Consider the following 27978-nt stretch of genomic DNA (forward strand, 5'->3'; position numbering starts at 1 on the left):
TTCCCCTTTTTGTGAAAAAGGGGCCCCGGACAATAGCACTGCCCAGCTGGGGGCTGCGCTGTCCCAAGGATGCGAGCCCCCCTCTCTGCACAGTTTAGCATTCAAAACCAAACAAACGCTGGCCTGCCCTTTTCGGTGCCAATGCAAGAGACATGCGAACGTGGAGGTGTGGGGCGGCTTAAAGATGGCTGAGGAGAGATACACCCAGATACACATATTCATGCATTTTTTTTAAAGTGCCAGCAAACACTCCCTGCGCTCCCCATTGGAAGTGAGCACAACGCTGCTATCTGCATTGTGCGGCGGGAAACTTCCTGTGTGAATTGATCCCTTGCTGAGAGCACTGTCCGTCATGGGGCTGCTTTGTCTGGCAGTCACTTCTATTTGAATTTGACCGACTGAGGGAGCCTGGTTTATTTGTAAAGGACAACAAGGTTTTTCATTCAAAATTCCGGCAGCGGGGACGGGTGCTAATGACAGAACCCTGAATAATGAGGGCGTGCGGTATTCAAGGCAGGAAGGAGCGCGGCCGGGGGTTGCCAAATGAGGGGAAGAGCGGAAGGTAGGTGAAAGTACCGGTGTGTGTGTGTGAGAGAGAGAGCTGGCGTGTAAAAAGACCCACAGTGTCGTGTGGTGGGGGGGGGGGAGATCACAGGCGTTATACAGACATATAGGGGGTCCTTAAAAAGGTGTGAGACAATGCAAAAGAAGAGGAAACGGGAAGAAAGGTGCAAAGCGGCCTGCTATTCAATAATTAATTCTCTGACGAGTTTACATCCTCCGAAAGGACGCAGAGGACTTCCAGTTGTTACTGAAGAGAGGGAGGGCGGAGGTCAAACCAACTATAGGCCCCAGTGTTTTTTTTTTTTTGCAGTTTTATATACGGCGAACTTGGCCCAAGAGCGCATCAGCACTGTATACGGGTCACCAGTTGATGTTACAAACAGTCAGATTATCATTATTATTATTGTTATAATTTTATTTGCAATTTTTTTATACAGCTTGTTCCTCGAAGCTGGGAATTTCATTTGGTACGGCCTCTGAAAAAAACAGAACCCCCAGATGAAATACATTTTAAATTCTTCTTCTTTTTGCAACTCAACTAGAGCTATCCTGCACCCTTTATAAGTATGTCACTCGAACAGCTAGTTGCACGTGGGGTCTGGCTGATTCGAGATTGAGCTAAAGAGATTAAAGGCCTCCCTTCTCGCGAGACTGCTGTATTAAATCCATCTGTGCCCCATTTTGAAGCCAAATGCAATGAGCCCGATGAAAAATGCCACACAACGTGGGGTCTCTCTTGCAAGCAATACCCAATTAAAAGGTATAAGCCTGTTAGTTGGATTATACATAGGTGGTAAAATCCCTTCCGTATTAATAAACCCAATTACATGTAGATAGTAACACCTCGATAGCGCCTCTTTCACGTCAGCCTGCTGCAAATCACATGCACGTTTTGTTAAATCAGTTAACACAGCTTATGTTAAATCAAGTGATGGCTTCCTAAACAAGCAGCACAAAGTGCCTGACGTCGACAATGATGTGTGCTTGCTCCCCCGCCCCCTGGTTCCCATTCCCCTGGCTGTGCTTTCTTCCCTGCCACCTGGCTGTGCTTGCTTCCCTGCCACCAGGCTGTGCTTGCTTCCCTGCCCCTTCACTGTGCTTGCTTCCCTGCCTCCTCGCAGTGCTTGCTTCCCTGCCCCCTCGCTGTGCTTGCTTCCCTGCCCCCTCTCTGTGCTTGCTCCCCTGCCCCCTGGCTGTGCTTGCTATCCTGCCCCCTGGCTGTGCTTGCTTCCCTGCCCCCTCGCTGTGCTTGCTTCCCTGCCCCCTCGCTGTGCTTGCTCTCCTGAGTGTTTGTGTGGCTCTGGGTGTGTGTGTGTGTGGCTCTGGTGGGTGTGTGAGGCTCTGGGTGGGTGGGTGTGGCTCTGGGTGGGTGTGTGTGGCTCTGGGTGTGTGTGTGTGTGTGTGTGGCTCTGGGTGTGTGTGTGTGTGGCTCTGGGTGTGTGTGTGTGTGTGGCTCTGGGTGTGTGTGTGTGTGTTTGTGTGTGTGTGTGTGTGTGTGTGGCTCTGGGTGTGTGCGTGTGCCTCTGGGTGTGTGTGTGGCTCTGGGTGTGTGTGTGTGTGGCTCTGGGTGTGTGTGTGTGTGGCTCTGGGTGTGTGTGTGTGTGTGTGTGTGTGTTTGGCTCTGGGTGTGTGTGTGTGTCTCTGGGTGTGTGTGTCTCTGGGTGTGTGGGTGTGTGGGTGTGGGTGTGGGTGTGTGGCTGGCTCTGGGTGTGTGTGTGTGGCTGGCTCTGGGTGTGTGTGTGTGGCTCTGGGTGTGTGTGTGTGTGGCTCTGGGTGTGTGTGTGTGTGTGGCTCTGGGTGTGTGGGTGTGGTAGTAATTGCTGTCTGCTGAGCTCGTCCGTAGGGTACAATAGGTCTCACATTTGCGAGAGATTAAGCTAATGGCAATGTAAATGACAAGGCCATTTATTTATCTGTTTTCAAAACCAACACATTAATACAAATTTTGTCATTTACAATGCCAATAGCTCTAACTTTTCCAAAGGCGAAACCGTTGCATTGTAAATGCTTGTTTATTGTCTGTCACTACCAGGAAAACTCTGGCGGCAAAGGACTGTAAAAACAAAGGATGCCCTCCTCGGCATGGGAGATTACTCCCATTGCGAGGGGGGCATTCTCTTTTTTCTTTTCAGAAAGAAAATCCCGCTTCAGGATTTTCTTTTAGAAAATAAAAAACAGTTTGGTTTCTGTCAATGCTTTCACAGTTTGGTGCAGGGATCCATCAACATGACAGAGCCCCACACCAAACTGCGAGAAGCACGGACAGGAAGCGCAGTGACGGCGGTTCCAAGCACTGCTGTAGAAATTACACAGCATATGGGAATCAGAGGAGGGTGTACACGAATTAGTCAGGCACACATCTGTGACACACATACATCGTAAGAACAAAACTGAATAAAAGCCAAACACACTTGTAACACATGAATTAAAACAGTCACACATCTGGCAAGTGACCCAAAGTAGAACACATCTGTCTCCGTACGTCAGAAGAACACGCATGTACGACGTGCATCAAAGCAGCACACCATTGTAATGTGCTTCAGTAAAGTAGACACGCTGGCATGTGAATCAGAGAAGCACTCATCGGTGACATGTGATTTAGAGGAGTGAAAGAAGACACACAAAACAATTGTAGAAACGAGTAACTAACATGTTTGACAGACAGTAGTGATATTCTGTAACGCGAAACAGACAGTGGAGCATAAATATGTAATAAGTGGAACAAATGGAGAAGTTGAAATATGTAACAAGAGGAACAGACACAAGAGCAGGACATAAACATTTGAAACCGGAGAAGAAGTGAGATTCTGGGTCAGGATGAACTGATGTAAAAACAGGAAAATACGAGTCGTGCCGACAATAGAGCTTGAGTCTATGAACAAGAAACAAATGAGCAGCAGAAATCTGTGGCCAGTGAAACAGAAACATGATAAGCCACAGGAAACACACCCCGGTGGGGTGCATACGAACATAACATAAGTATTTGTAAAGCACATATTCACGCAGAAGGGTATCTTGGTGCTGAATAACAGATGTTTATTGTTATCTAACTCAATGTTACTAATTTTATCAACTTCAGAAGGATGAACGGCTGAGTGGACCCACCAAGATTTGAACCTATGCCCATAAGGTCGAACACAGGCCCCTACAGTGGACGCATTAGTCTACTAAGCCACGAGACCCAGAAGAGATAATTTGTACAGCTGGATGAGCTAAAGGACAGTCCTGAGCACCAAGCTCACCGTTGTCTCATAGGCAGATACTTGATTTGCTGCTTCAGGAAAATATTGCTCCTGGGGTCATGCCAGACCCTGAAATATTGTAATATTTCATGCATTTCGTTTCAGGACAGCATGCAAAACATGAGGATTTTCAGCAAAAACATTGAGATCAGTGTGATGTAAAATATTTGCTTTGTCCCAATTTTTTAATTATCCTAATCAAGAAACCTGCCAAATTGTTGACAGACAGAGAATCAAACTTATTTGTTTAGTGAATTTTGGGGCTGTTTTAAAATATATTCCACGCTATCTCCCAGTCTGTGTTTTGGGATAACACCTGAAATAGATGGAGAATCAGGAATCTATGACGGTAACATCCTTCATGGTGAGGGCGATACGTGGTCTCTGTCACATTCTACTTACGCCTATGCGCGTTGTTGACTATAGTCAAGGCTACTGCAACTATGCAGCAGTGTAGGATCAAAGTATATGGCAGGGTTGACCAAATTATGCGCAAAGAAAAGGCAGATTATGTGGCATAATGCAGAACATTTTATGATTTAATTACTTTTTTGTCATTTCTACACAACACTGGGCAAAGTTTTCACCTCATTAGTACCAGTTTAACACCCAAATATAAGAATAAGCAACAGAAAGGTGACCAATTAACTTTTGCAAAGGGTCTTTCACGTTGCGGCAACAAATGTAGCCATATTTTAGTAACTTTTGATTTATTTGATCTAGGAGCAATTTTTTGGGTTAAAATCTGGAGAATATGCAGCAGATGGTGGATTATGTAGCAAATCCATAATTATGCAGAAAATGCCACTGCCGCAAAATGGCATATTTCCAGTGACCCGGACTATACTTCTAGCCATTTGCCATGGGAAGGCCGGATGGCCTTGCTTTTGTGCTTGTAGTGAATTTGGGAATCAAAAATGCTTCACTCTTAAGGGGTATATAATGAGTATGTATTGAGGGTGTGGCGCATACTACGAATTCATGAAGGGGAGGAGGTGATGGTTAAGTTACAAGAGAGGGACCACTACATTTACAACAATGGAATGAGATGGAAAGTTCAACACTAACTTACCTGTGATGTTCCTCCGCCCTCCCAGGTCAATTTCCAGCCACTCCTCACTGTGGCCACCATCGGCCGCCCAGGAGTGGGGGGCTCCAAGAGCATCAAAGCTTGCCCGCTCTGCCGTCCACACCATTGGCCGGCCACCAGCGTCCAAGTCCCGCCAGGAAGAGGAGGCACGGAACACCGCTACATCCAGCACCTCGTCACAATCTGTTTGGAGGAAAAGGATTCACTGTTACAGTAGCAACACTGGAAACATGCTTGGGCTCAATAAAGGTTGATCTGCTGGAGGAGAAGTGGACAACCGGCTCTGACAGGGCATTAGGAGCAGGCCAGAATCAATCTTATGCCAGGCAAGGCAAAGAGTGGTCACAAAACCTCGTTCTCACCCATGCTGAACTGTTCTTTTGAATAGTATGTATACAAATGCGGATAGCATAACTTATTGTGACATAACCCAACTTAAACTTGGCAACCGATTTAGCTCCTCAAATGCTCTGCCAGCTATTATGATATAAGCGTTTAGGTTTTCTCTTAATATTTCATCAGGCTCTTGCCACATTCCCTCTCCCTGATACCTCTTTTCCTCTTCTAGCGCTTTGAGGCAGCTTCATGGCTGCATTGTGTAAATTCTACACAACATATATGTGAAGATATCATGGGGGTCAAATTTGCAGGGAATTGGGCACTGGTGATGTGGACTGTGCTAAATGCCCAAGGAAATATATTAGTAATTTTTTAATGGAATTTTTAATTTATTTATGGAATTTTTAATGCGCACTACTACCCTGAGGTGTCTAGGCGCAAAATTATTAATAATTGGTTACTGAAAAGCAGAGAAGGGTCCCCAATCCCTGGATTTGGGGGTGGGAAATTTTTTTAACATTAACCGAATGGAAATGGTGCTTATAGAGAATGACCCTTTGATGAAATGGTTAGTCCGTCTCTGGGATCCAGTTCGGGGTGGATGACTGGGTACTGCTCCTCAGGGCTGGTCTGCTTAGTCTGTAGAGCTTTAGGGTTCCACGTTGCTCTCCTCCATTCAGTTATGATTTATGTATTTTATATTTTTGGCTGGCATATTTTACCAAAACATGTACATATTGACCTGGATTTTTTCTTTTTAATTAATTGTCCCTTTTTCTTTTTTACTTTGCCTGATAAGTCTTTTTTAATTGGTCTTTTTGTGCTTGGCTTTTGCTATGAAAAACAGAATAAAATAAAAAAAAAACATTAAAAAAAAGAGAAGGTGATGGGATCATCGAAGGCCATCAGACTCACCTTTGCTGAACAGGAGCCGTTTCTCAGACAGAGACCCCCTTGAAAGAGAGAAAAGATGCTGGTTGGACTAAGCTTGATCAGGGTGAAGGCAGTCCGCAGCGGGCACTCCAGAAGTGGATCTCAGCGACACACTGTGCATGGCACCTATGCCCAATCCAGCACCACCCTAAACACACGCTGAGCCCAGCAGACAACCAAGAAAAAAACATTATCATGCTAATCTTACCCGCAGACTACCCACCAACCCAATGCCAGAGTTAAAGAACGAGAAAATAAAAGCTCAGATAAAAGATGAATCCAGTATGATGAATAAGCAGTCTTCAGTCTATTGCAAAGGGCAGCTCGCTGCCCTGTCACATCGATAAGGGCATCGGGTGTACTTATGAGACACAGAACATTTAACAGCGGTGGGCAGGAACACAGACTTTGCGTGGGGCAAAACAAAGCATAAAAGAGGCAGAGAGCCCCTGGAGGGCCCAAACAGTCCAGACATACCCCTCTGCTAGATACTCCCTCCTCCTGGTTCGAGCAGTCTGTTCCCACTCGTTAACCCCATCCAAATGGGACTGAGGCAATGCAGAAAAAGACACCCCCAGCGTGTCTGACATACACAATCCCCGCTGTTCATGCACATGACTGAAGCTGCAGGCTCGCTTGCATCACGAGCTAAACATTTGTTCATTCAGTTAGTGCAAGCAGACATATAGGAAGACAGCAACCATCTTACAGTTGCATGTACTTGGTGCAACAAAACCCATCACTATTGAATCAAGGCCTTTGTGTAAGTGACCACAGCCTGCGAACAACACAGTCCGTGAATATTGCGCGTAATATGCATACATAGTCAATAAAGCCCCAGTTGTAACATACATACGCTTAGTATACGCAGACACTCGCGGACTGTACACTCATCACTTTGGTACGGAGTGTTTCCAGAGATGCAGAAAGACTGTAAACACATTACAATCTGAATCATGTGCTTAGTATAGGAAGACACCAAAAGCGGTAAGCATCTAACTGTTTGTAGCACATGCTTAATGTAAGCAGACACACACGCTATGTGCAGCATGGACTTAGGACAGTCAGACACACAGACTATAATCATCCAGATATTTGCAGAATGGTCTTGGGGAGGCAGACACAAAGGTGATGGACCCCCTATCTGTTGCATGGGCTTTGGGGAACCAGACACACAGACTATAATCATCCAGATATTTGCAGGATGGTCTTGGGGAGGCAGACACAAAGGTGATGGACCCCGCTATTTGGAGCCTGGACTTAGAATAGACAGACACATAGGTAGTAAACACTCTGGTATTTTTAGAATGGACTGTGGAAGGCAAGCATACAGGTGATGGACCCCCCCCCCCCCCCTATGTGTAGCATGGGCTTGGGGGAGGCAGACACACAGACCATTAGCACCCGCTATTTTTAGCATGGACTTAGGGTAGGCAGACACACAGGTGGTAGACACCCTGCTAGTTTAGCATGGACTTAGGGGAGGCAGACACACACTCAGCTATTTGTAGAATGGACTTAGGATAGGAAGACACACTGGTGATAGACACCCTGGCATTTGTAAAATAGACTTTGGGTAGGCAGACACACAGATGATAAACGCCAAGCTATTTGTAGCATGGATTTAGGATAGGCGGACAGACAGGCGGGAACAAGCCGCTATTTGTAGAATGGACTTAGGTTGCACAGACACACAGGTAGTAAACATCCTGCTAATTGTAGCATGGACGTAGTGTAAGTAGGCACACAGGCGGTAAATACCTCACTATTTGTATCTTGTGCTAAGTGTAAACATGCACACTCACATAAATTGGAACAGAGGCAATGACTGATGCAAGATACCAGGAGAAAGGAGACGTCTCTTGTAATCCTAGGTCTGCATCGTAGAAATCTTCATTGAAATCACGGTATAGTATGGTGTGACATGGGCACTAATGCAACAACACACACCACACCTCTACTGCTGTTCGTGGTGAACAGGGCCTCCCTGCAAGCTGACTCGGCAGGAAAGATCTGCTCCTTCTCAGCAAAAACTTCAGTGTGACGGAGTGATCAGCCCTTCCAAAAAGAATGATGATTGGCGGAAACACTCCACATAGGGGCTTGCCGATAATCAACTTGAGTGACAGGCAGGAAGAGCGAATAGGAGGAGTGGATGAGAGAGCCTGGAGTCAATGTGAAGCAGGAAGAGATGTGATGAGCTCAATACAAGATCCCATCTTCTCTCCTGAGACAGGACAGAAACCCCTTAGGAATCTGTCAAGGGATCCCATTACCGCCACACACCGAATCCCATCCTCTCCAAGAACCCTCTCCTTCGATATCTAATAGCAACACACGTGTCTAAGTTATAAAAAGCCAGGGAGGAGAAAATTAGAAAAGTTGGGGATGGGAATATCAAAGTACAGAAATATCATACCTGGAATTGCTTTCCTCAGCGAAGTCCCTCTCCTCTCCAAGAAATGACATACACTGCTGCCTGATCGGACTTCTTGTCAACATTCAGATTGGGGTTTTTTCCTTTCACTGACTCCTTACATCAGCCTTTTATCAAAACCCTTAAACACAAGCTCAGAGGCCTGAAAATTATTGTACTCTTTAACTTTCGTAAGCCTACAATATGCTCTTATAACTCCATGTCATCCCTCTTATAAAGCCAGGTCTGGTGGCGCAGTGGACTAATGCATCCACTGTAGGGGCCTGTGTTCGACCTCATGGTCACAGGTTCTAATCCCGGCAGGTCCACTCAGCCTTTCATCCATCTGAGGTTGATAAAATGAGTACCATTAAGTTGGGTAACAATATACATCTGTTATTCAGCGCCTTGAGACCCTTGGGTGATACGTGCGCTTTACAAATACACATGTTATGTTATATTTACCTCTGCAGCACAGACGGTCAGTGCATACAAACAGGTTTCTGAACACTTCCATGCCTAGAACAATCAATGTATGTAGTTTCATTATCTACTAAATACTAAATACTTTGTAAAATGGCCTTAATCCATTTTCTAAATGACAGAATTAATATACCTTATTGTCATCCGCCCATCCTGAACCGAGAGTCAGGACGGGGCAAGGCTTACTGAGAGCAGCAGCAGGGTGGTCTGCCAGGCGCTTCATTTCAAAGTGCGCATGCCCCTTTGGCCGGCCGACTTGCGACGGCCAGCCTGACATGCACACTTTGAAACCTCTAAGCCAGCTGTCTTAAGACAGCTCGGTTAGAGCAGGTGCAGGTCTCCAGAGCCTTCAGGAGTGTCGAGAGCAGATGCTCCCTCCAATCCTGGCTCTGCTCTCATGCAGCATGAGAGCAGCGCTAGGATTGGTTAAGGCACTTCGCTAGGGCCCGAGTTGAACATCGGACTGCTGAAGCAAAAAGTGCAGTGAGGAGAAGGACGTGTCGCATTGAAGTGGATTTTACTTAATTTTTTACCCACCAACCATTTGCCCGCCTCACCACTCCCCATACATGCCAGCCGCCACTGGATGTACATCATATAAGCTTGTAGGTGTTTGAGTTTCTCCACTGCAACAGTAAGAGTTCCTTGTGGCTTGTGTCCAAAAGTGGAGAGCCTTTCAGTCACAATCACACATGCATCGCCTACCTGCATACTCTTCTCAACATTGATAAGAGACACTGCCAGACGTGCAGAAAATGATGCCAAGGCAATCCTTAGACTAACAACACATGGAGCTAAAAACTCAACCTAAAGATTGGTATGTTTACATCAAAGACCAACTCAAACAAATGCACCATCAACTTGCAGAAAAAATAAACTGAGACACTAAAGTAAGATTAAAACTGTGTAATGCTAGTAAACAAAAGGACATTAGTTATATTTTATGTTAACCGTTTAAAAAATGTGTCTATTTAGGGAACAATTTACATAATTTTACGGAATCAGTTATGAAAGCAATCCATTCCACACCACACCACACCACACCACACAATTCCAAATCATGCCACAAAATTCAACAGCACACCACACAATTAAAGTCCACTACATACCGCACCACAACACAAAATACCATTCCACATAATTACACTCCATTACAAACAATACCACTCCATATAAATCCAATACACTCAATAACACATATACTATCCACATATTTCCACTGCACACCATGCCACATAATTTCACTACACAATTAACTCACCACACAATTCCACGCCTTATAATTCCACAACTAATTTCAATCCAAACCACATAATTCCACTACACATCACATACATCACTCCATAACACATGGGGTAACATACATTGTCATTTACAACACCAATATCTCAAATTCAAGCAAATGCGAGACCTGTTGCATTTCCAATGCTTGTTTAATTTATCTTTCAAGGAGGAGTTGCTGATGTTCTATTATTTTTACCGGCCTGGACATAAAAACACCAGCCATGTCCTGTCAGTGAAACACTGACATGGGGGCGAATGGAATCAGTGTAGACCCCCAAAGCCCTCCCCTCTCACAACACACACAGATGTCAGCTCACGTTTTTGACTGGAGTCCATTGGCTGCGGCAGCATCGTAGAGAGTGACGCCCTTCTCCCGAACGAACGTCACCTGCCCCCCTACTTCATCCGATATCGCCCCCGCGTGGACGGCAGCCTTGCAGATCACAGAAGTCTGGAGAAAAAAGAGGAATGGATAGAATAAACACCAGAGAGAGCAAAGCGCCACGAAGCAAAGCTCTTGAAGCAACGCCAGCCTTTAGCGTCATCACTCTGCCTCCTTCCACAGCCCTGCTTCAGGACAACACACGGCTCTGGGCCCGGCCACAGTCGCTCATCACTTCAACTGTTGTACTTTAGCATTTCAGTGAAATATTAATGATAGAAGGCGCTCTACAAATGCTGACAACATAGCGGGAGCGGAGGAGTCAACGAGATCTAATTTTAGGTGAACACTATAAACTGAATCGCCTCGGAGCGCTAGACGAATTATGGCCGGGTGTGACTTTGGTGCTCAGGAAAAGCTTCAGACTCCACGTTCATGAAATCTGTGGCCTCGCTGCTGAGACTGAGAGGGTTGAATTTACTCTTGTGAAAAAGTGGTTATAAGTAACAATCGAGGGACAGACACTAGAACGTCTGGCAGGAAAGGCTGGTTGAGAGAGTGTGGCCCAACGGCCGGAGCTGCCGACTCTGGAGCTGGTGAACCAGGCTTGAGTCTCAGCGTCGGCTCAAGATCCTGTGATTCTTGGCAAATCCCCCAAAACATGATTGTGTCCTTGTGTAATGTAACTAACTGGTGCTCATGTAAATCGCTCCAATACCTTCGGGTCGAGTTTGTGCTACATAAATCTGCCCCAAAAAAATGGTAATGAATACTGGTAAATTCTTATTTTTTTCTCCATGGTGATATATTTATTTTCTGAAAACCTGCATCCCTGCTCCCATTAAATAGGAGGGTGATTAATGGAAAAGTACGGGAGCAAATCTGTGTGTTTCCAGGGTTGGGGGCTTTATGCATGAGGCGAGTAAATATCCAGAAACTACAAAGTGTAAGCATGTTCACCCTGCTTCTGAAACGTATCTGGCACGAGCGGGGTTTTTCATTTACTTATGCAGGGTGCCCCACCAATCAGCCCTTGATCCTACTTTTAACGTTAAACATGCGAGCACTGCATTTCCTCCGCCATCTAAGTTACCGCACCTTAAATACATAATATTCCACCAGTGCTCATTCTGTGAGCAACGAGGTGGAATTAATGTTTGCAAAAACGCTTTTATTGCACGTGTTTCACTTGTGTGCCAAAAAAGACTGTAAATCGGGTCAAAGGTGTAGGAACGATGGTTGAGCGTGACACGGAGTATTAGAATGGAGAAATCCCAGCTCTCTTCATTGGCTATTAAATGTGCGACCCGCAGACCGCTCTTGCGCATGCGCGGTTTATCTTGCTGTCAGTTTCCCGGGGATAGCAGGCTAATGGTTAGATGTTAACATTAAAACAGGTTGAGAGAGAGGCAAGGTTATAACTCGATGGACTTGGGAAATACCCCTCGGCCTTCGAGCGCTCTAAATTACACTGGATCTCAGCTGCCTGCACTGGGGCAAAGATAGCTCTGTGGGTTGAGTCCTTGCTACCCAAAACTGCGTGTAACGTGCAAAACACGGCCTGGCTGACTCAGTGTATCACCCTTTTCCGAATTATGAAATGAGTCGATTAATGATGTATACTTAAAGTGCCAAGAAACAACTGGTGTGTGCCTTACACATGGTTTATGTTATAAGCTGGGTGCGTTTTGGATTCATTCTCAGTGATGAAAACTGAACCGTGATCTCACGAACCGTGCCATGGTCGCATTTGTTGGGGTCTCCCCATCTCACGAGATGTCCCGGAAGAGCCCCGGACCCCCAAACATCCGGCACTTTTCCCAGGAAAGAACACTGAGGCACAGGGTACAATAGTGACATTATCCGCAATAACGAGGAGCCAGGGGTCAAGCCCTGGGCGAGGAGGGGGCGACAGAGGGCCAAAGGGAAAGACCTCAGAAAAGGGCAACTCCAAACCGGAAGGACAGGCTCCGAGATGGGGGTGAGATACACAGGATCAGAGGGGCGCGCCGGAAAGGGGGGGTCCCCCGGAAACGTGGGGCAAGGCCAGACAGGGGAGAGAGTCAGAGAGAAACCCGGGTCCAAGGTTACAGTGAGTGCAACCAAAGATGGATACACAGGGGTCTGAGAGAGGAAGGGGCTTGGGCGGGATTGAAGAGGCGGTGGTATACTCCGGATGAGAGGGATAGGCTTGAGAGGGAGGTGGGCATTCACATCACCCGAGGATTGTCACCCAGAGTGACTGAAACTGTGAAGAATTGGATACAAAGTGCCTGGCAAAACCTGAGAGGAGAACTGGATACAAAGGGCCTGACAAAACCTGAGAGGAGAACTGGATACAAAGGGCCTGCAAAACGGAGTGAGGGGTGGGATAGACAGAGCGCTAAGCACAGGTCTTGAGAGGGAGGTGTAATACACAGAGCTAGAAAAGGACAGGTCTTAGAGGGCAGTTGCATACACAGGGTTCGGGGGACATGTCTCGAGGGGACAAGGTGAAGGACACGCAGGGCTCGAGGGGAGTCTGGTACGCAGAGGCCTAAAAAGTATCGGATTAAATATGGCGCGAGGGACATGCAGTGGATTATTTCATAGTTTTCGCCACCCCCACACACATGCCGAACACACTGCCAACTCCAATGGGTCCAGACAGCCAGCGGACAGTCGCGCAAAAAGGGGTCAGTCACACCAGGCTCATTCACGAGTCTTCAGTCACGAAGGGGGCAGAAAGGGCGAGACATTGGTACTCACATCTCGGTAGCCCTGGGCCACCTGCCCCCAGATGTCGCCGGCGATCTCCTTGCAGCCCGCGGGGCAGTAGACACTGTAAGACATGGAGAAGCAACACTGCATTAGGTCCTCAGTCACTGCACGGGAGCACAGTGCGCGTGCACGGAGCGCTGCGCCCGCCGCTGCATGCTTCGCTTGTACTGTGGCTGCAGGGCAATCCCTGCAGCAGGGGCGGCTCTAGGCTCATGGTGGCCCTGGGCAGGAAGCGTAGGTAGGGGGCCCCGGAAGAGGGGGTCCGGGCGGGGCTGAGCGCGGAGGCCAGTGGAGAGGGGGAGAGGGGGTGGAAGGTTCAGGGTGTTTGGAAGTGGAACAGAGCCAGAGGCCACCAAATCCCTGCCAAGGGCCGCCACACAAATATGTATCCATCCTCAGAGGATTATTATATTAAGGATTTATATTGGCGTGGAGGCCCCTGGGATTTGGTGGCCCTGTGCAGGTGCACAGCTTGCACATGCCTAAGGCCGCCCCTGCCTGCAGAATTCGTAGACTGTCTGCAAATAGCATCTCCTATGTGTGGCAGAGCCGAAGAGTCTCAGAGTTGTAAATGGAAGGTGTCGCGCAGCGGCCAGGGTGCCCGACTCCGGACCACAGGGTGCATGGTTCATCCCCGGCTCCGAGGACAGGTTAGACCAGCACCATGTGACTCTGGGCAATAGCTCGCTTAATCTTCCCAACGGCCCCCAGCGCCGGGACACCTCTCCGGAGGTATTTCATTTCATTTAAATACAGAGCACCTCTGGTGCTTTCCAGCATAAAGCGCATACGTGAAGCAGTGTAGCGCCAAGCAGCACTTGAGTAACACTTATCACAGTGCTCACTGCACTCCCCTTCACCACTAAAAAGTGTATTCAAGGTGTAATTAGAGTAACATCCACAGAGTTAAGTGTCGAACAGTGTGCCTACAATATATTTATACTGCCAATCTAGGATACTTTATTGGGTTGTAGCTCCGCGAGCCCCTTGGCAGCGTAAACCCAGTTTTCTTTACATTTCACGCTTTCAGTTTTTTTTTTCTGTTAGCCTACACCTAGAGCTGTTTACTTTGCAGGCTTTATACTAACTTATATGCAGTCTACACCCAGTTTTATTTACACTGCACATTTATTGTTTTCTTTACACTGTACACAGTATTTTTATTGCACGCTGCGGGCCTGTCGCCAAAAGCCCTTTTGCAGTTACACATTCTGCCATTCGTAAAAATCACAGAACGTGCAACCGCAAAATAGATTTTGTTTCTAAGTGCTGGTCCCATTTTGCAAGTCTGAAAAGGTCTTCCAGCTCGCAAAGTGAGTTTTGTGATCCAAACCCAATCGCAGTTAGGAGGGGTTATGAAATAGACACCTTTCCAAATTGCAGTCACAAAGGTATGTATGAACGGTTTGCGTCCACAACTGCAGTCATTAACCACTGATCAGTTACTAACACCGTTGAAGGAGGCGGTAACTGATTCACAAAGGAGCAAGGTGTCCGCTGAGGGACACCGTCCACACTATGAATTTTGGCTGCAGCCAGATGGTCAGCAAGCAGTGATCCATGTTACCAACAGCTTTTTTTTCTTCTCTAAAGCAGCATTGATTCCTTAAAGCAACTTGCATTATTAAAAAAAAAAAAAAGTTTCCTGTCTGGGAATAGAAAGGTATGGCATTTGGTCTGCTGCTCTTTGCAGGCCCTCATCCCTGTGTTCGTAGCCAATCACAGAGGTTGTACATAGTGGCCTGTCTCTAAATAATATTCATTAGCAAGGTCATTCTATGACTGAATAATTTGTGAGGAGACATATTAGTGCTTAGGTTGGACTGCAAAACCTGAAGCAGGTCTCAAAACGTCAGTGCGCAATTTACTATTACTTTTAAGACCTATCTCTTACTTGTTTGGGCCCCTTGTGCTTTGGTTAAAACAGGACAGTGTTATTTTCACTGTATCCTTGGTGTTTTTACGTGTCCACCCTCTAAGGTTTACATTTTTACACATACCATCTAGTGTACAGGGCACTTATAGTCTCGTTTTTATCACGTACATAGCGTTTTGTTTACAGTGCCTACCAGTGTTTGTTTATAGTGCTTACCAGTGTTTCAAAGTGCATAACAGGTATTGTTTACAGGGTACACCAAGTGCGATTTGCACTAGAAACCCAGTGCACTTTACATTGTTCCACCACTCCTGTTCATGATGAACCGCCCCTATTACACAATTTACAGTGCGCAGTGTACGTCCAGTATTGTTTGCAGTGTTGTCCCAATGTTTACTGCATAAGCCCAGTGTTGCTTAGAGGGTACACCCAGTTTTGTTTACAACATAGATCCAGTGTTGTGAACAGTTGACACTCTGTGCCTAAACTTTATGCCCAGTGTTTACAAAGTACACCCTGTGTTGTTTATACCGTATACCTGGAGTTGCATTCAGTGGAACCTAGTTTTGTTTCCAGTGTACACGTGGTGTTGTTTGCTGTGAAAGCCCAGTGTTCCATCAGTGCTTACAGTTTCCTTTCAGTGTTTACAATGTACAACTTGTGCCTTTACAGTGTACGCTAGATATGGTTGACAGTGATTACAATTTACAGCCAGTGATTATGTTGTACACCCAGTGCAGTTTGAGGAACTCAACTTTACAGTTTACCTCCAGGCTTTGTTTACAGTGTCATTACCTCCAATCTTGTTTACAGTGTCATTACCTCCAGTCTTGTTTACAGTGTCATTACCTCAAGTCTTGTTTGCTATGTCATTACCTCCAGTCTTGTTTACTGTGTTTTTACCTTTAATCTTGTTTACAGTGTCATTACCTCCATTCTTGTTTACAGTGTTAACAGTGCAGGCGCAGTACTAACTCTTTACATGCTTCTGCCTCGCGCCTGACTGTATCTACCCTAGTTTCTTAACCCTATTCGTAGGTGCCCTCTTTCCCTTGCGAGCCGCCATATCTGCTATTACATAAAGCTTTGTACTGAAGTAAAAAAGGGGCAAATTCTTATTTTGTGTTATGTTTGCAGCGTGCCCATTAGGGAATACAGCAAACAAGTTTTCCTCAAAATGAGAGTTCACCTCACGTAAGATGTATTTTTGCAAAAAGCAGCAGGCAGAGTGCATGGATACTGCTGTGCTGTACATGGGATAAGGAATGGAGCAGGTCGACGTGGCCCAAACTGCAATTAATACTTTACATCTATAAAGTGCCCTGTTACTATTCCAGAAGCAGAAAAACATATTGTGAGATCTAGATCGGCCATGTTTGCCCTGGAGTAAAGCTTCATAGAGTGTGATCTTGTATGAAGTATATGGCACACTCGGGTCTTCCATTTAGTAGAGGGGTTGGTGACAGCATAAACAAGAGCGTCATAGCACTTGTAAGATCCAGAAATTGAAACTATCTAAAATAACAGGATATGACATCACATTGTGATTATAAAAAAATAGGTTTCTTGAATTCATGCAATTTCCTTAGCTTCTTGTGACATTAGTTGGGCACTAATTGGATGTGGATGGATATGGGTGCTGAAGGATTTTGCTGTTTTTTTTATTGAACTAGGGGGCTGATTGTCCATTGCGCGGTCTGTGCAGATTGTTTTCTAACATAGTATATGAAAAGAGTGATGGATGGAACGCTTGAATTCTATATCAGGACCGGAGGCTTCTGATTATGCCGTCTCAATTTCTTTACTGAACTCACAGCAGCCAATGAAAGTAAAACTACATAAGTAAAAAACATCAATACCCATGAGGCTTTGAACCACGCTTCATTTATCACAGCCAATGACTGCATCACAAAGTATACAAAATAGAGAGGCACCATACTGACTTCTTCTTTCTTTGCTGCTCCACAGCCCAAATAAGGGCCTCTCTACCTTTTATACTTTGCACTGTTACTGTGATTTGCTAAACTTTGTTGAGTATTTTGATACACTTTTTGTTGCTTGAATCGGTATTGCTGTACATTTTGTGGTGTTTTCTTACTTGTGGGGACTAGCCTTGTGCTTAGCGTGCGTTTTATGCTGCTGCGCGTCTTCCCGTACTCTCCGGTATCGGAGCGCGGCTCCTTCATGCCCGCTCTGCTTCATTAGTCTCCACTTTCAAGCGCGTGTTGCGCTTTAGGTTTCCCCCGTGCCTCGTTATCGCTGCCGGCAGCGCTGTCTGCCTTCCGATCGCAGCTCGCGATCCGTAGGGGTTTGCTCCCCCCGCTGGGAGTGAGACGCACGTTGGGGCCTTCGCGGGCAGCCAGTGTGCGTCTCCAGGGCTCGAGCGCGTCTCTACGTACACGCAGTCCTTCTCTTGCCGAACACGACACTCTGCCCCGAGCTGAACTGGGGAGCAACACGCAGCAGGCCAGCAGACAATTTGGGCCTTTAAGAGCAGATAAGGCAGTGTTTTTGTTCAGAAAGCCCTCACGCTTGTCACAGGCATTAACCCTTGCATTTCTAGGGCTACTGGAAGCCACAATTTTTGGTGCCTCTATTCTGCCCACAGATAGGGATTTTACTTCCTCCATTAGTCCTAGAGTGGGGCTACATTATATTGATAGAGTGACTTTGATATTGTTTACTGGCTCCTGTGCCCAGGCATTACTCCCAACCGACGCCCTTAATTACGGGCTGATAATTGAGCTTCCCTCTGGTGATTTTGATTGGAATTCTACATTCTATTAAAGAGTATGGCAGATTGCGAAGTCTACCAGGAGGAGGTTGCTGCGTGCGAGGAACAAGGCGATGAGGAGTACTATGAAGAAGAGTCCATGGAGGACATTATTGACAAAAAGCTGAATGCAAAGCTAGATAATGCCCAGTCTTCCGCCCTGTTACCCCTAGCTAAGAAATTGGAACTACTGGTCCCTTCTACCCCTTCCCTTCCCTCCTCTGGGTCTTCCTTGGTCCCGGGTCCCCCATTGGTTGAGCCTGCTGGTTCCTCTTGGCCTCATGTACACACATATTCTAAGTTATATAAGTCCAAAGAAAGCTCCAAAGATGGCGCTCCTGTCCCACCTCCACCTCCACCACAGTCCTCTCCTATTCCTATTCCCGATACCACTACGGATACCGGCACGGAAACAGATTCGTCCCATGAGTCCAGACCGTGTAAGTGTGCTAAAAAGCGTAAGCACGCTTCCTCTCCTGTTCACCCTTCCCCCTTCATGTTCGATCCCTCAGACATAGTCCATCCTAGGTCCTCTGACTGGGTCCCTCCCCCTGCTGTAGCTGAATACATGCAAGCCCACCTACGTAAGGGTTTTGATAAGGAGGTTAGGGCTCATCTGAAATCGGAATGCCCACGCCCAGACTTAGCTAACAAGGTGGCTCTAACTCCAGACATAGATTCTTCAATGACCACCTTCTTGAAAAAGTATAAAAAAAACCCTAAGAAGGGGATTGATCACGCCCTTCGGGCGTGCCAAGATAAAGTCCTCGACCTTTCAGGCCCTTTAGCTAAAATTCTGGAGCTGGCCCTTCAGGCACCGGAGTCGGGGCCGCGATTCACCCCGAGGTCCTGGCTGGATGGGCGCAAAGGGCGATTTGCATGGAAACACTAACTGTGCTTTGGCTTCCGAACGGCGCAAGTCTGTTTTACTCAGGATGGATCCCCAATTAGTGGAATTAGCCTAGTCAGAACCAGGTCCTTTGGTAAAGGGTCAACTGTTTGGCGACAAATTTTTGAAGGACATTGCTAAATTCGTGAGCACCTTCGCCTCGCTTGATAAATCTCAGGCTTCCCTTAAGAGAGGGCTCCAACACGTCTCTGGTAGGGCCGGCCGTGGCAGAGGATCCTCGACCGCTACACGAACCCAAGTCCTCAGAGAGGATTCGCACCCAGGCGTAGAGGTTACACCCAGGGGCCTGAGCAGGCCGGCTTCTACCCCTCCATATCGCATGGATACAAGGGTCGTTTCAACCGAGGTGTCAACCGAGGATACAAAAACTTCGACTCACAGTCGTCTGGTAAGTCCTGTATGTCCGTCAATTCTACTAGGGGGCAGGTAGCTGCACTTTGTGGTTAATTGGACAAGTCTCACTTCAGATGTGTGGGTCCTTCAGACCGTTCAGGGCTACCAGATAGAACTGTTGGATTCTCCCCGTCAGGTGTTTCTCCCTCGTCCTCTCCCTTTTTCCCTTCAAGAACAGATTTTTAAAGACTTAGAACTAAAAGAGCTTTTGGCCATACAGGCTTTTGTCATAGGACCCTTCAAACCCGAAAGATTTTGCAGCAACGTCTTTTTGGTTCAGAAGAAGGGCGGAGGCCAACGCCTGGTCCTGAACCTAAGAGAATTCAACCCATATGTAGTCTACAGACACTTCAAGATGGAAGGCATCCATCTATTGAGAGATCTCCTGCTGGAGAAAGATTATTTGGTCCGGCTGGACCTGAAGGATGCTTATCTTACAGTACCAGTTTGCCCCTTACATCAAAAATTCTTGCAGTTTCAATGGAAAGGGGAATGGCACCGATATCGCAAACTTCCCTTCGGACTGTCTTCAGCTCTGTGGGTATTCACCAAACTCCTGAGACCAGTGGTTTCCCGCCTTTGGGAAATGGGGGTGCAACCCATTGTGTACTTAAACGACATGCTAATTCGGACGCAGGATTAGACTCTTCTTCTCACTCACTTAGAGTGGACGATGTCCCTGTTACAGGATCTGGGTTTTATCATCCAGAAGTCCATGATGGTCCAGAGTCAGCAGATAGAATTTCTGGGATTCCTGATAGACTCAGTCTCTGCCCAACTCCTTCTTCCCGTGAACAAGATCAGGTCCATAAAAAGAGAGATCAAATCCACCTCGTCCAAACAAATGATTTCTCTGAGATTTCTAGTGAGAATTGTGGGCCTGTTGGCGTCCTCGATACAAGCCATTTTCACAGGTCCCTCACATTACCGGGCCCTTCAGAGACTCAAGATCTTTTACATTCAGAAGAATTTTCATTATGACCATCTCATTCCCTTATCTCTGGAGGCTCGAGAGGAGCTGTTGGTGGCTAGAGCACATGACAGCCTGGAATGGAAAGGCAATCTTCGGCGCAGCCCCGGACGTGGTTGTCGAATCAGACGCCAGCCGATGGGGATGGGGCGCTCGCGTGGAGAATTTGCCACAGGCGGACGGTGGTCAGCAGACGAACTAAAGTTGCACATAAGCTGCCTCGAGTTGCTGGCCGGCTTCTTTGCCATCAGCTCAATCTCACCTCTGAAGAGCAATTGTTGCATCCTTCTCCGAATGGACAATGCCTAAGTGGTGAGATATATCAATCGACAGGGGGGAACGATGTCTCGTATGCTGGTCAACATAGTGAAGGAGTTCTGGCACTTCTGCCTGGATCACAAGATCACTGTCATAGCAGAGTACCTTCCGGGGAAGCTCAATCAGGTGGCGGACTGGAACTCCAGATTCCTCAGAGATTACAGCGATTGGAGACATCACCCCAATCTGTTTGCCCAGATCATGAGTATGCGAGGCCCATGCAAAATAGACCTATTTGCTTCTTGCCTCAATTCCCAACTTCCCTGTTTTTCAGTTGGAGGCCGGATCCGATGGCAATGGGGACGGACGCGTTCCTTCACCATTGGGGCCAACAGAATAACTTTGCCTTTCCTCCGTTCGCCTTGATCCCGAGAGTGGCGGCCTTTGTCAGTCAACAGACGGCTTCAATAGTGTTGGTGACACCTTTGTGGAAGACTCAGTCGTGGTTTCCCACACTATTGGAATTGTCTGTGGATCTTCCGTTTCAGCTTCCAGTGTTCCCGATGCTTCTCCAGGACCTAGTGGGAGCCATCCATTGGTCTTGCAGAACGAGCCAATTCTGATGGTGTGGACGCTCTCAGGAGACATGAGAGCATTGCAAGCCTTTCACAGGCGGCTGCCGGATTTATACAACAAGCTTGGGCTCCATACACCCGAAAGCGGTATTCAGCTTCCTGGAAGAGATGGATGGGTTGGTGCCTTCAATGGCAGGTGGATCCCGTGGGATCAGATGTGACTGAGATTTTAGACTTCTTTCTGAGTGTGCTGAATCAGACCTTGCTTACAGATCAGTTAACAACTTCAGGTCCGCTTTTTTAGCAGGTCATGATCATGTTGATGGTAAACCTGTGGAGATGCATCCTCTGGTTTGTAAATTGCTTAAAGGTGTTCGGGTGGCTAATCCACCTCGTCCCAGGTATTCGACCTTATGGGATGTCTCCAAGGTACTTTCCCTTCTGGAATCTTAGCCGGATAATGCAGGTCTTTCTTTGAAACAGCTATCTGCCAAGCTCACGATGTTGTTATGTCTCATCTCCTGTTTGTACAACCTTAGATCTTTCTGCACAGGGTGTCTCTTTCGTGATCTCGAGACAGACGAAGACTATGTCACGTTCAGTGGAGTATCCTTCTTTCCTGCATAATAACAAGTTATGTGTCTTACGATGTTTGAAATGTTATGAAGAGCGTACTATTGCACACAGGTCTGACCCGTTGGGTCAGTTGTTAATTTCAGTTCAGAAACCTTTCAAACCAGTCTCTGCTGCCACCTTAGCTAGGTGGGTTAGATGGGTGATGTCAGAAGCTGGTATTGATATTTCTGTATATGGTGCCCATTCTGCGAGAGGAGCTATGGCCTCCAAGGCGTACATGTTGGGATCTCGTTTAGAAGACATCCTTAAAGCAGCTGACTGGTCTACAGATTCTATGTTTAAAGTTTTCTATTATAAGCCTATTTCTCATGTTTCTGATGCTGTGATTGATGAGTTTTGAACCAGCATATTCAGAAGCCTCCGGTCCTGATATAGAATACAAAATTTTCCAGCTATCGCAACAAGAATTTTAGATTCTATAAGGACACGGAGGCGAGTATTATCCCACCCGTTGGGACAGTTTATTTCAACTGTTAAGTTGTTTGATGTTATGTTTATAACAGCGTTATATGCCCACCCTATGAGAAGTGAAGTTGTGGGTTCTCTTTCTCAACCTTGTTTCTGTTTTAGGAAATGATTCCAACAAGAACTGACTGGCTCATCCGGATGGAGATGCATCGTCTTCGTGACAGAAGCGGATTACTTCGCGGGCTGTGGATATATTCTCCGTTGAGAATACATAAAGGAATTGTTTATCTCATAGTTGAGAGTTTAAGACTTTGGTTTTGGTTCATACTTATGGACTGAGTTCGCACAAAGAAAGAGGAAGCCAGTATGTGCCTCTCTATTTTGTATACTTTGTGATGCAGTCATTGGCTGTGATAAAGGAGGCATGGTTCAAAGCCTGATGGGTATTGAAGTTTTTTACTTATGTAGTTTTACTTTCATTGGCCTGCTGTGAGTTCAGTAAAGAAATTGAGACGGCATAATCCTCGCCACCGTGTCCTTAATAGAATCTAAAATTCTTGTTGCGATAGCTGGAAAATGTTGTATTCATCTCTACCACTAGCCATTACTCGGACTGTATCCCAGTCCATCGATATTTTGCACTCATGGCAAACTTGAATGATGAGCCCTCTTAAGGGCGAAAAAGGTACTGTGTTGCTTGTGTATGCCAAGGCACCACGACTACGGGGCGCCACGCTTATAGCAGAATGCCGGTGCTAGCTCATGGGGCTGGGGAGGTGGCATATGACTTCGCTGGCACCAGCCTACAAGCAGCGCAGGCATTGGTCGCCAGGTGCTTGGTGACCCAGAAGCGATTAAACTCTTTCAGGTCACTTTAGAACTGCTTAGCGCTGGACCACCGCCCCTTTAAAAGAGGCGGAGGAGTGGCGAAGTGATCTCTTTCACTGCTTGCCTCTCAGGAGCCAGAAAGCTGCTGGTTGCCCCCACTGGACATATGTAATCCCTTTTTGTCATGACCACATCCCTTTAGGCAGTATTTTTTGGGCTGATGCTAATGTTTCTCCTTTTACAGGTTACTAAGTTTTTTCCTTTTCAGCTTGCAGGATTTAAGTTGATACGGTTGTGTACTGTATTGTTCACGCTCATTTGTACTTAATCTCTTTTTCTTGCAGTGGAGTCAGTGTTTGTTGTATTTATGGTTGTGTCCTTCGCCTGCAAGTGTGGTCATGATTAGTGGAGCATTTATGGTATTTATTTTATTTATTTATTTATTTTAGGCAATTTTTAAAGCGCTGCAATTACCCGTAGGTGTCTCGGCGCTAGCAGCTAAAGGATAACTAACCAGATAATAAACAGTGAAACAGTGAATAAAGTGATCTACAGGGATGTCATTGAGAAAACAGCCAAGTCTTTAGCTGCTTTCTGAAGACAATCAAAGATGGACTGATCTTTATATTAAGGGGAAGAGAGTTCCACAATTTCGCCGCTGCTATGGTGAAACGTCTGTCTCCCCAGGTCACTTTTCTTGTTCTGGGAATCTGAAGCATGTGAGCCGTATTGGAGCGCAACGTTCTAGGGGTTGCCAGAGGTTTAAAGGAACTTCTCAGAAATCTGGGTCCCGTGTTATTTATTGCCTTGTAGACAATACAGAGGGTCTTGAACTTCGTACGACTTCTGACTGGGAGCCAGTGCAGTTGGTCGAGATGTCCAGAGACAGAACTGTATTTGGGAATACCCAGTAGGATTCTGGCAGAGGCATTTTGTATTAGTTGCAATTTGGAGATAACCTTTTTTTGAGCATTGAGGAAAAGGGAGTTGCAGTAATCGATGCGAGAAAACACCAGTGTGGATATGAGTGTTTTTCCCATAGCTATGGGAAGATACGGTAGTAGTTTCTTTATCTTCCTTAGGATGTTAAAGGAAGATGACACTACCGAATTCGCATGATGATGGAAAAGGAGCTTGTTGTCGAATATCACTCCCAGATTTCTAACTTTACTGACAGGTTGTGGTGGGGTTCCTAATTCCTCAGGCCACCACGAAGGGGACCACTCAGGTTGAATGTTTCCAAAGAGCATAACTTCTGTCTTAGCTGAGTTGAGTTTTAAACAGTTGGAAGCCATCCAACTGCTAATGGCCCTCATACCGTTCTTGAAATTTGCTGCGACCGTGGGTCCATCTTTGTGAATAGACAGCACCAGCTGAGTATCATCAGCGTATGTTGTCAAATTGATGTTATGCTCCTTTATTACCCTCGCTAAGTCCGAAACATAGATATTAAAAAGGGTCGGACTTAGCGAGGAACCCTGAGGGACTCCACAGGGAAGGCTGAAAGTGGGTGAGGTAAAAGTACCCAACTTGACCGCTTGGCTACGATCCGCCAAGAATGATGCAATGAGGTCCCTAGCTTTGTGTTTAATGCCGATGGCCTCAACACGGCCGACCAAAGTTACATGATCGACCGTGTCGAAAGCCGCCGACAGGTCCAACAGTATCAGGACAGCCTGTCCACCCTTATCCATTGTGGCCCTGATTTCATCTGCCGCCTTGATCAGGGCGGTCTCTGTTCCATGACCTTGCCGGAAACCAAACTGGGTTTCGTCTAGCAAGTCATTGGTATGAATGTAGTCAGAAAGTTGTTTGTTCATGACCGATTCAAAGATCTTGGCAGGAAACGGCAGAGATGCAATGGGACGATAACTGGAGGGTAGTGTAGGATCTAGGGAAGGTTTTTTAAGAAGCGGCCTGATAATGGTGTTTTTCCAAATGGTAGGGTAAGAACCAGTGGCAAACATACTATTACAGATACGTGCAAGTGGCATAGAAATAATGTCTGGGATATTATTGAGTATGGATGGATGACAGGGATCCAAAGGGGAACCAGATTTGATTGACTGAATTAATTTGTAAATGTCATGTGGATTCGTGCTGGTAAATTCAGTAAATTCAGTAGAAGCTGTCAGAGTCTCATGTAGCTCAGAGTCAGAGGTATCGGAGGTTAACACTTTAGGGCTGAAATCCTTAAATATAGATGTGACCTTTTCAGAGAAAAAGTCAGCCAGTGTGTTACAGAGATTTTGGGACGTTTCCGTCGGGGGGTTAGAAGGTTCAGCAAGATGGTTGACAACTTCAAACAGTTTCTTCATGCTGCATTGGGCTTGGTTTATTTGGGCAGTATAATAGATGTTTTTCTCAGATACTATGCTCTGCTTATAGCTGAGAAGTGCAGCTTTATAGGCAGTCTTGTCTGCTGGGTTGTAATTTTTACGCCAATGTCGTTCCTTGTTACGACAATATTGTCGTTGGAGTCTGAGGTTTTCGGTAAACCATGGGGCCGAAGGGGTCTTCCTGTTGCATTTGCGTGTTTTAAGGGGGGCCAAGGTGAGAAAAGCTTCTTCCAAAATAGAGGTGTAAGTGGCTGCTGCAATATTTGGGTCATGTGTAGTGTCTATACTAGCAAAGTCGTCAGTAAGGATCTGTGCAAGTTGATTAAAATCAAGGTTTTTCCAATCTCTGTAGGTAAAGTCAGAATTTACAGACGTGGTGTAGGGGGCTGTAGTTTTTGTTCGTATATCAAATAAAATAGCAAAGTGGTCAGACCAAGTTAAAGGAAATATAACGTTTTTGATAATATGGGGGTCATTAGTAAATATACCGTCAAGCGTATGGCCAGCTTCGTGGGTTGGCTCTGTGATCAGTTGTTCAAGACCTACAGCAAGCAGATCATTAATAAGCTGATCAGTATCTTTATCTAACAAAGAATCGAGATGAAAATTAAAATCTCCCAGGAGAGTGAAGTGTTTGTGATCTGCAGATAGCTCGCTCAGTTGATTAAGTTGAGAGAGAAAGATAGAACGGGAGCCTGGAGGTCGGTATAGAAGGGTACCTGTGAATGTTTGGTTGTTGGTGAGGGTAATTGTAAAAGCCAATGCCTCGCAACTTGAATGTTTAAGGTCGATGGTTTTCACACGAAGGCAGTTACGGTATATTATTGCAATCCCCCCGCCTTTATGGGCAGAAATGCGATCCTGCCTATGAACACAGTAGTCCTCTGGCGTCGCAGCCTTAAAGTCTGGCCCAGATGCATTGTCTCCCCAAGTCTCAGTCAGGAATAGGAGATCAATAGCATAGTTATTGAGCAACTCCAGAATGTCAATTTTATGACAGGGGAGCGAGCGGGCATTAACAAGTGCAGCGTGTATAAGTTTCTGGGAATTAGGTGAAATGTGGGTTTGGGTAACCGTGCTCTTGTTAGTGCACAAAGTGCATAGGAAAGGACCTCCAAAAGGGTCAGCTAATAAGCATGTAGGAGGAACATGTACAGTCTGGAATGTGTTATTAAAATGACGTAGTTCATTAGCAGTGTAAACTAACCTTGCTGAGGGTGACGATGTAAGGGGGGTGGCCCTGGGCTCGGTCCAGGCTCGGACGGGCGCAGACGGGCTTGGCTTAGGCGCGGCTTCGGCGCGGCTTCGGCGCGCCCGCTGCGCCAGCCCGCTGCGCCGTCTGGAGACAACGCACATTATATAGCTGGTTGAGGAGGGCGTGAGTCCTGCGCGACTAGAGCGCTGACCCCGCTATCCCAAGATGGCGCCCACCGCTGCCAGACGCGTAAAGAAATCGCCACAGACAGAGGTAGGGAAGAGTTGAAAGTACGTGTCAAGGGTGTCAGAGTGCCTACCAAAATTCCCAATTACTTTCTCGCAATTAAAAGCCCCCAAAAAGAATTATCGAACTGAGTACAGTTTTCTCGCTGCCTGGTACAGAAACGCTAAGGAACACAGTAAAACACAATAAAAACAATTTCGGTAGAGTATCTCTGGTATAGCGCGATTAGCTCGCAGCCCCAGTCGCTATCACAGGGGAGAGCTTCTTAGGCAACGCGGCCACCGGGAGGCTGGCTTAAATTTACTGGGAGGGCGTGAGTCCTGCGCGACTAGAGCGCTGACCCCGCTATCCCAAGATGGCGCCCACCGCTGCCAGACGCGTAAAGAAATCGCCACAGACAGAGGTAGGGAAGAGTTGAAAGTACGTGTCAAGGGTGTCAGAGTGCCTACCAAAATTCCCAATTACTTTCTCGCAATTAAAAGCCCCCAAAAAGAATTATCGAACTGAGTACAGTTTTCTCGCTGCCTGGTACAGAAACGCTAAGGAACACAGTAAAACACAATAAAAACAATTTCGGTAGAGTATCTCTGGTATAGCGCGATTAGCTCGCAGCCCCAGTCGCTATCACAGGGGAGAGCTTCTTAGGCAACGCGGCCACCGGGAGGCTGGCTTAAATTTACTGGGAGGGCGTGAGTCCTGCGCGACTAGAGCGCTGACCCCGCTATCCCAAGATGGCGCCCACCGCTGCCAGACGCGTAAAGAAATCGCCACAGACAGAGGTAGGGAAGAGTTGAAAGTATGTGTCAAGGGTGTCAGAGTGCCTACCAAAATTCCCAATTACTTTCTCGCAATTAAAAGCCCCCAAAAAGAATTATCGAACTGAGTACAGTTTTCTCGCTGCCTGGTACAGAAACGCTAAGGAACACAGTAAAACACAATAAAAACAATTTCGGTAGAGTATCTCTGGTATAGCGCGATTAGCTCGCAGCCCCAGTCGCTATCACAGGGGAGAGCTTCTTAGGCAACGCGGCCACCGGGAGGCTGGCTTAAATTTACTGGGAGGGCGTGAGTTCTGCGC

General features: G+C 46.6%; 1 protein-coding gene across 1 annotated transcript in view; it reads right to left on the reverse strand.

Annotated features, from left to right (window-relative positions):
- LOC147733006 (discoidin, CUB and LCCL domain-containing protein 1-like) overlaps nt 1-27978 on the reverse strand; it is a 250679-nt gene that overhangs the window by 115436 nt on the left and 107265 nt on the right. Inside the window, exons 5-8 of the mRNA XM_086957563.1 lie at nt 13482-13554; nt 10669-10802; nt 6151-6188; nt 4879-5079 (exon numbers count right to left, since the gene is read on the reverse strand). Coding sequence (XP_086813689.1) covers nt 4879-5079; nt 6151-6188; nt 10669-10802; nt 13482-13554 — 446 coding nt within the window. The remainder of the gene's footprint in view (nt 1-4878; nt 5080-6150; nt 6189-10668; nt 10803-13481; nt 13555-27978) is intronic.

The sequence above is a fragment of the Lissotriton vulgaris genome, chromosome 2_1, assembly GCF_964263255.1.
Source record: "Lissotriton vulgaris chromosome 2_1, aLisVul1.2, whole genome shotgun sequence".
NCBI classification, from domain to species: Eukaryota; Metazoa; Chordata; class Amphibia; order Caudata; family Salamandridae; genus Lissotriton; species Lissotriton vulgaris.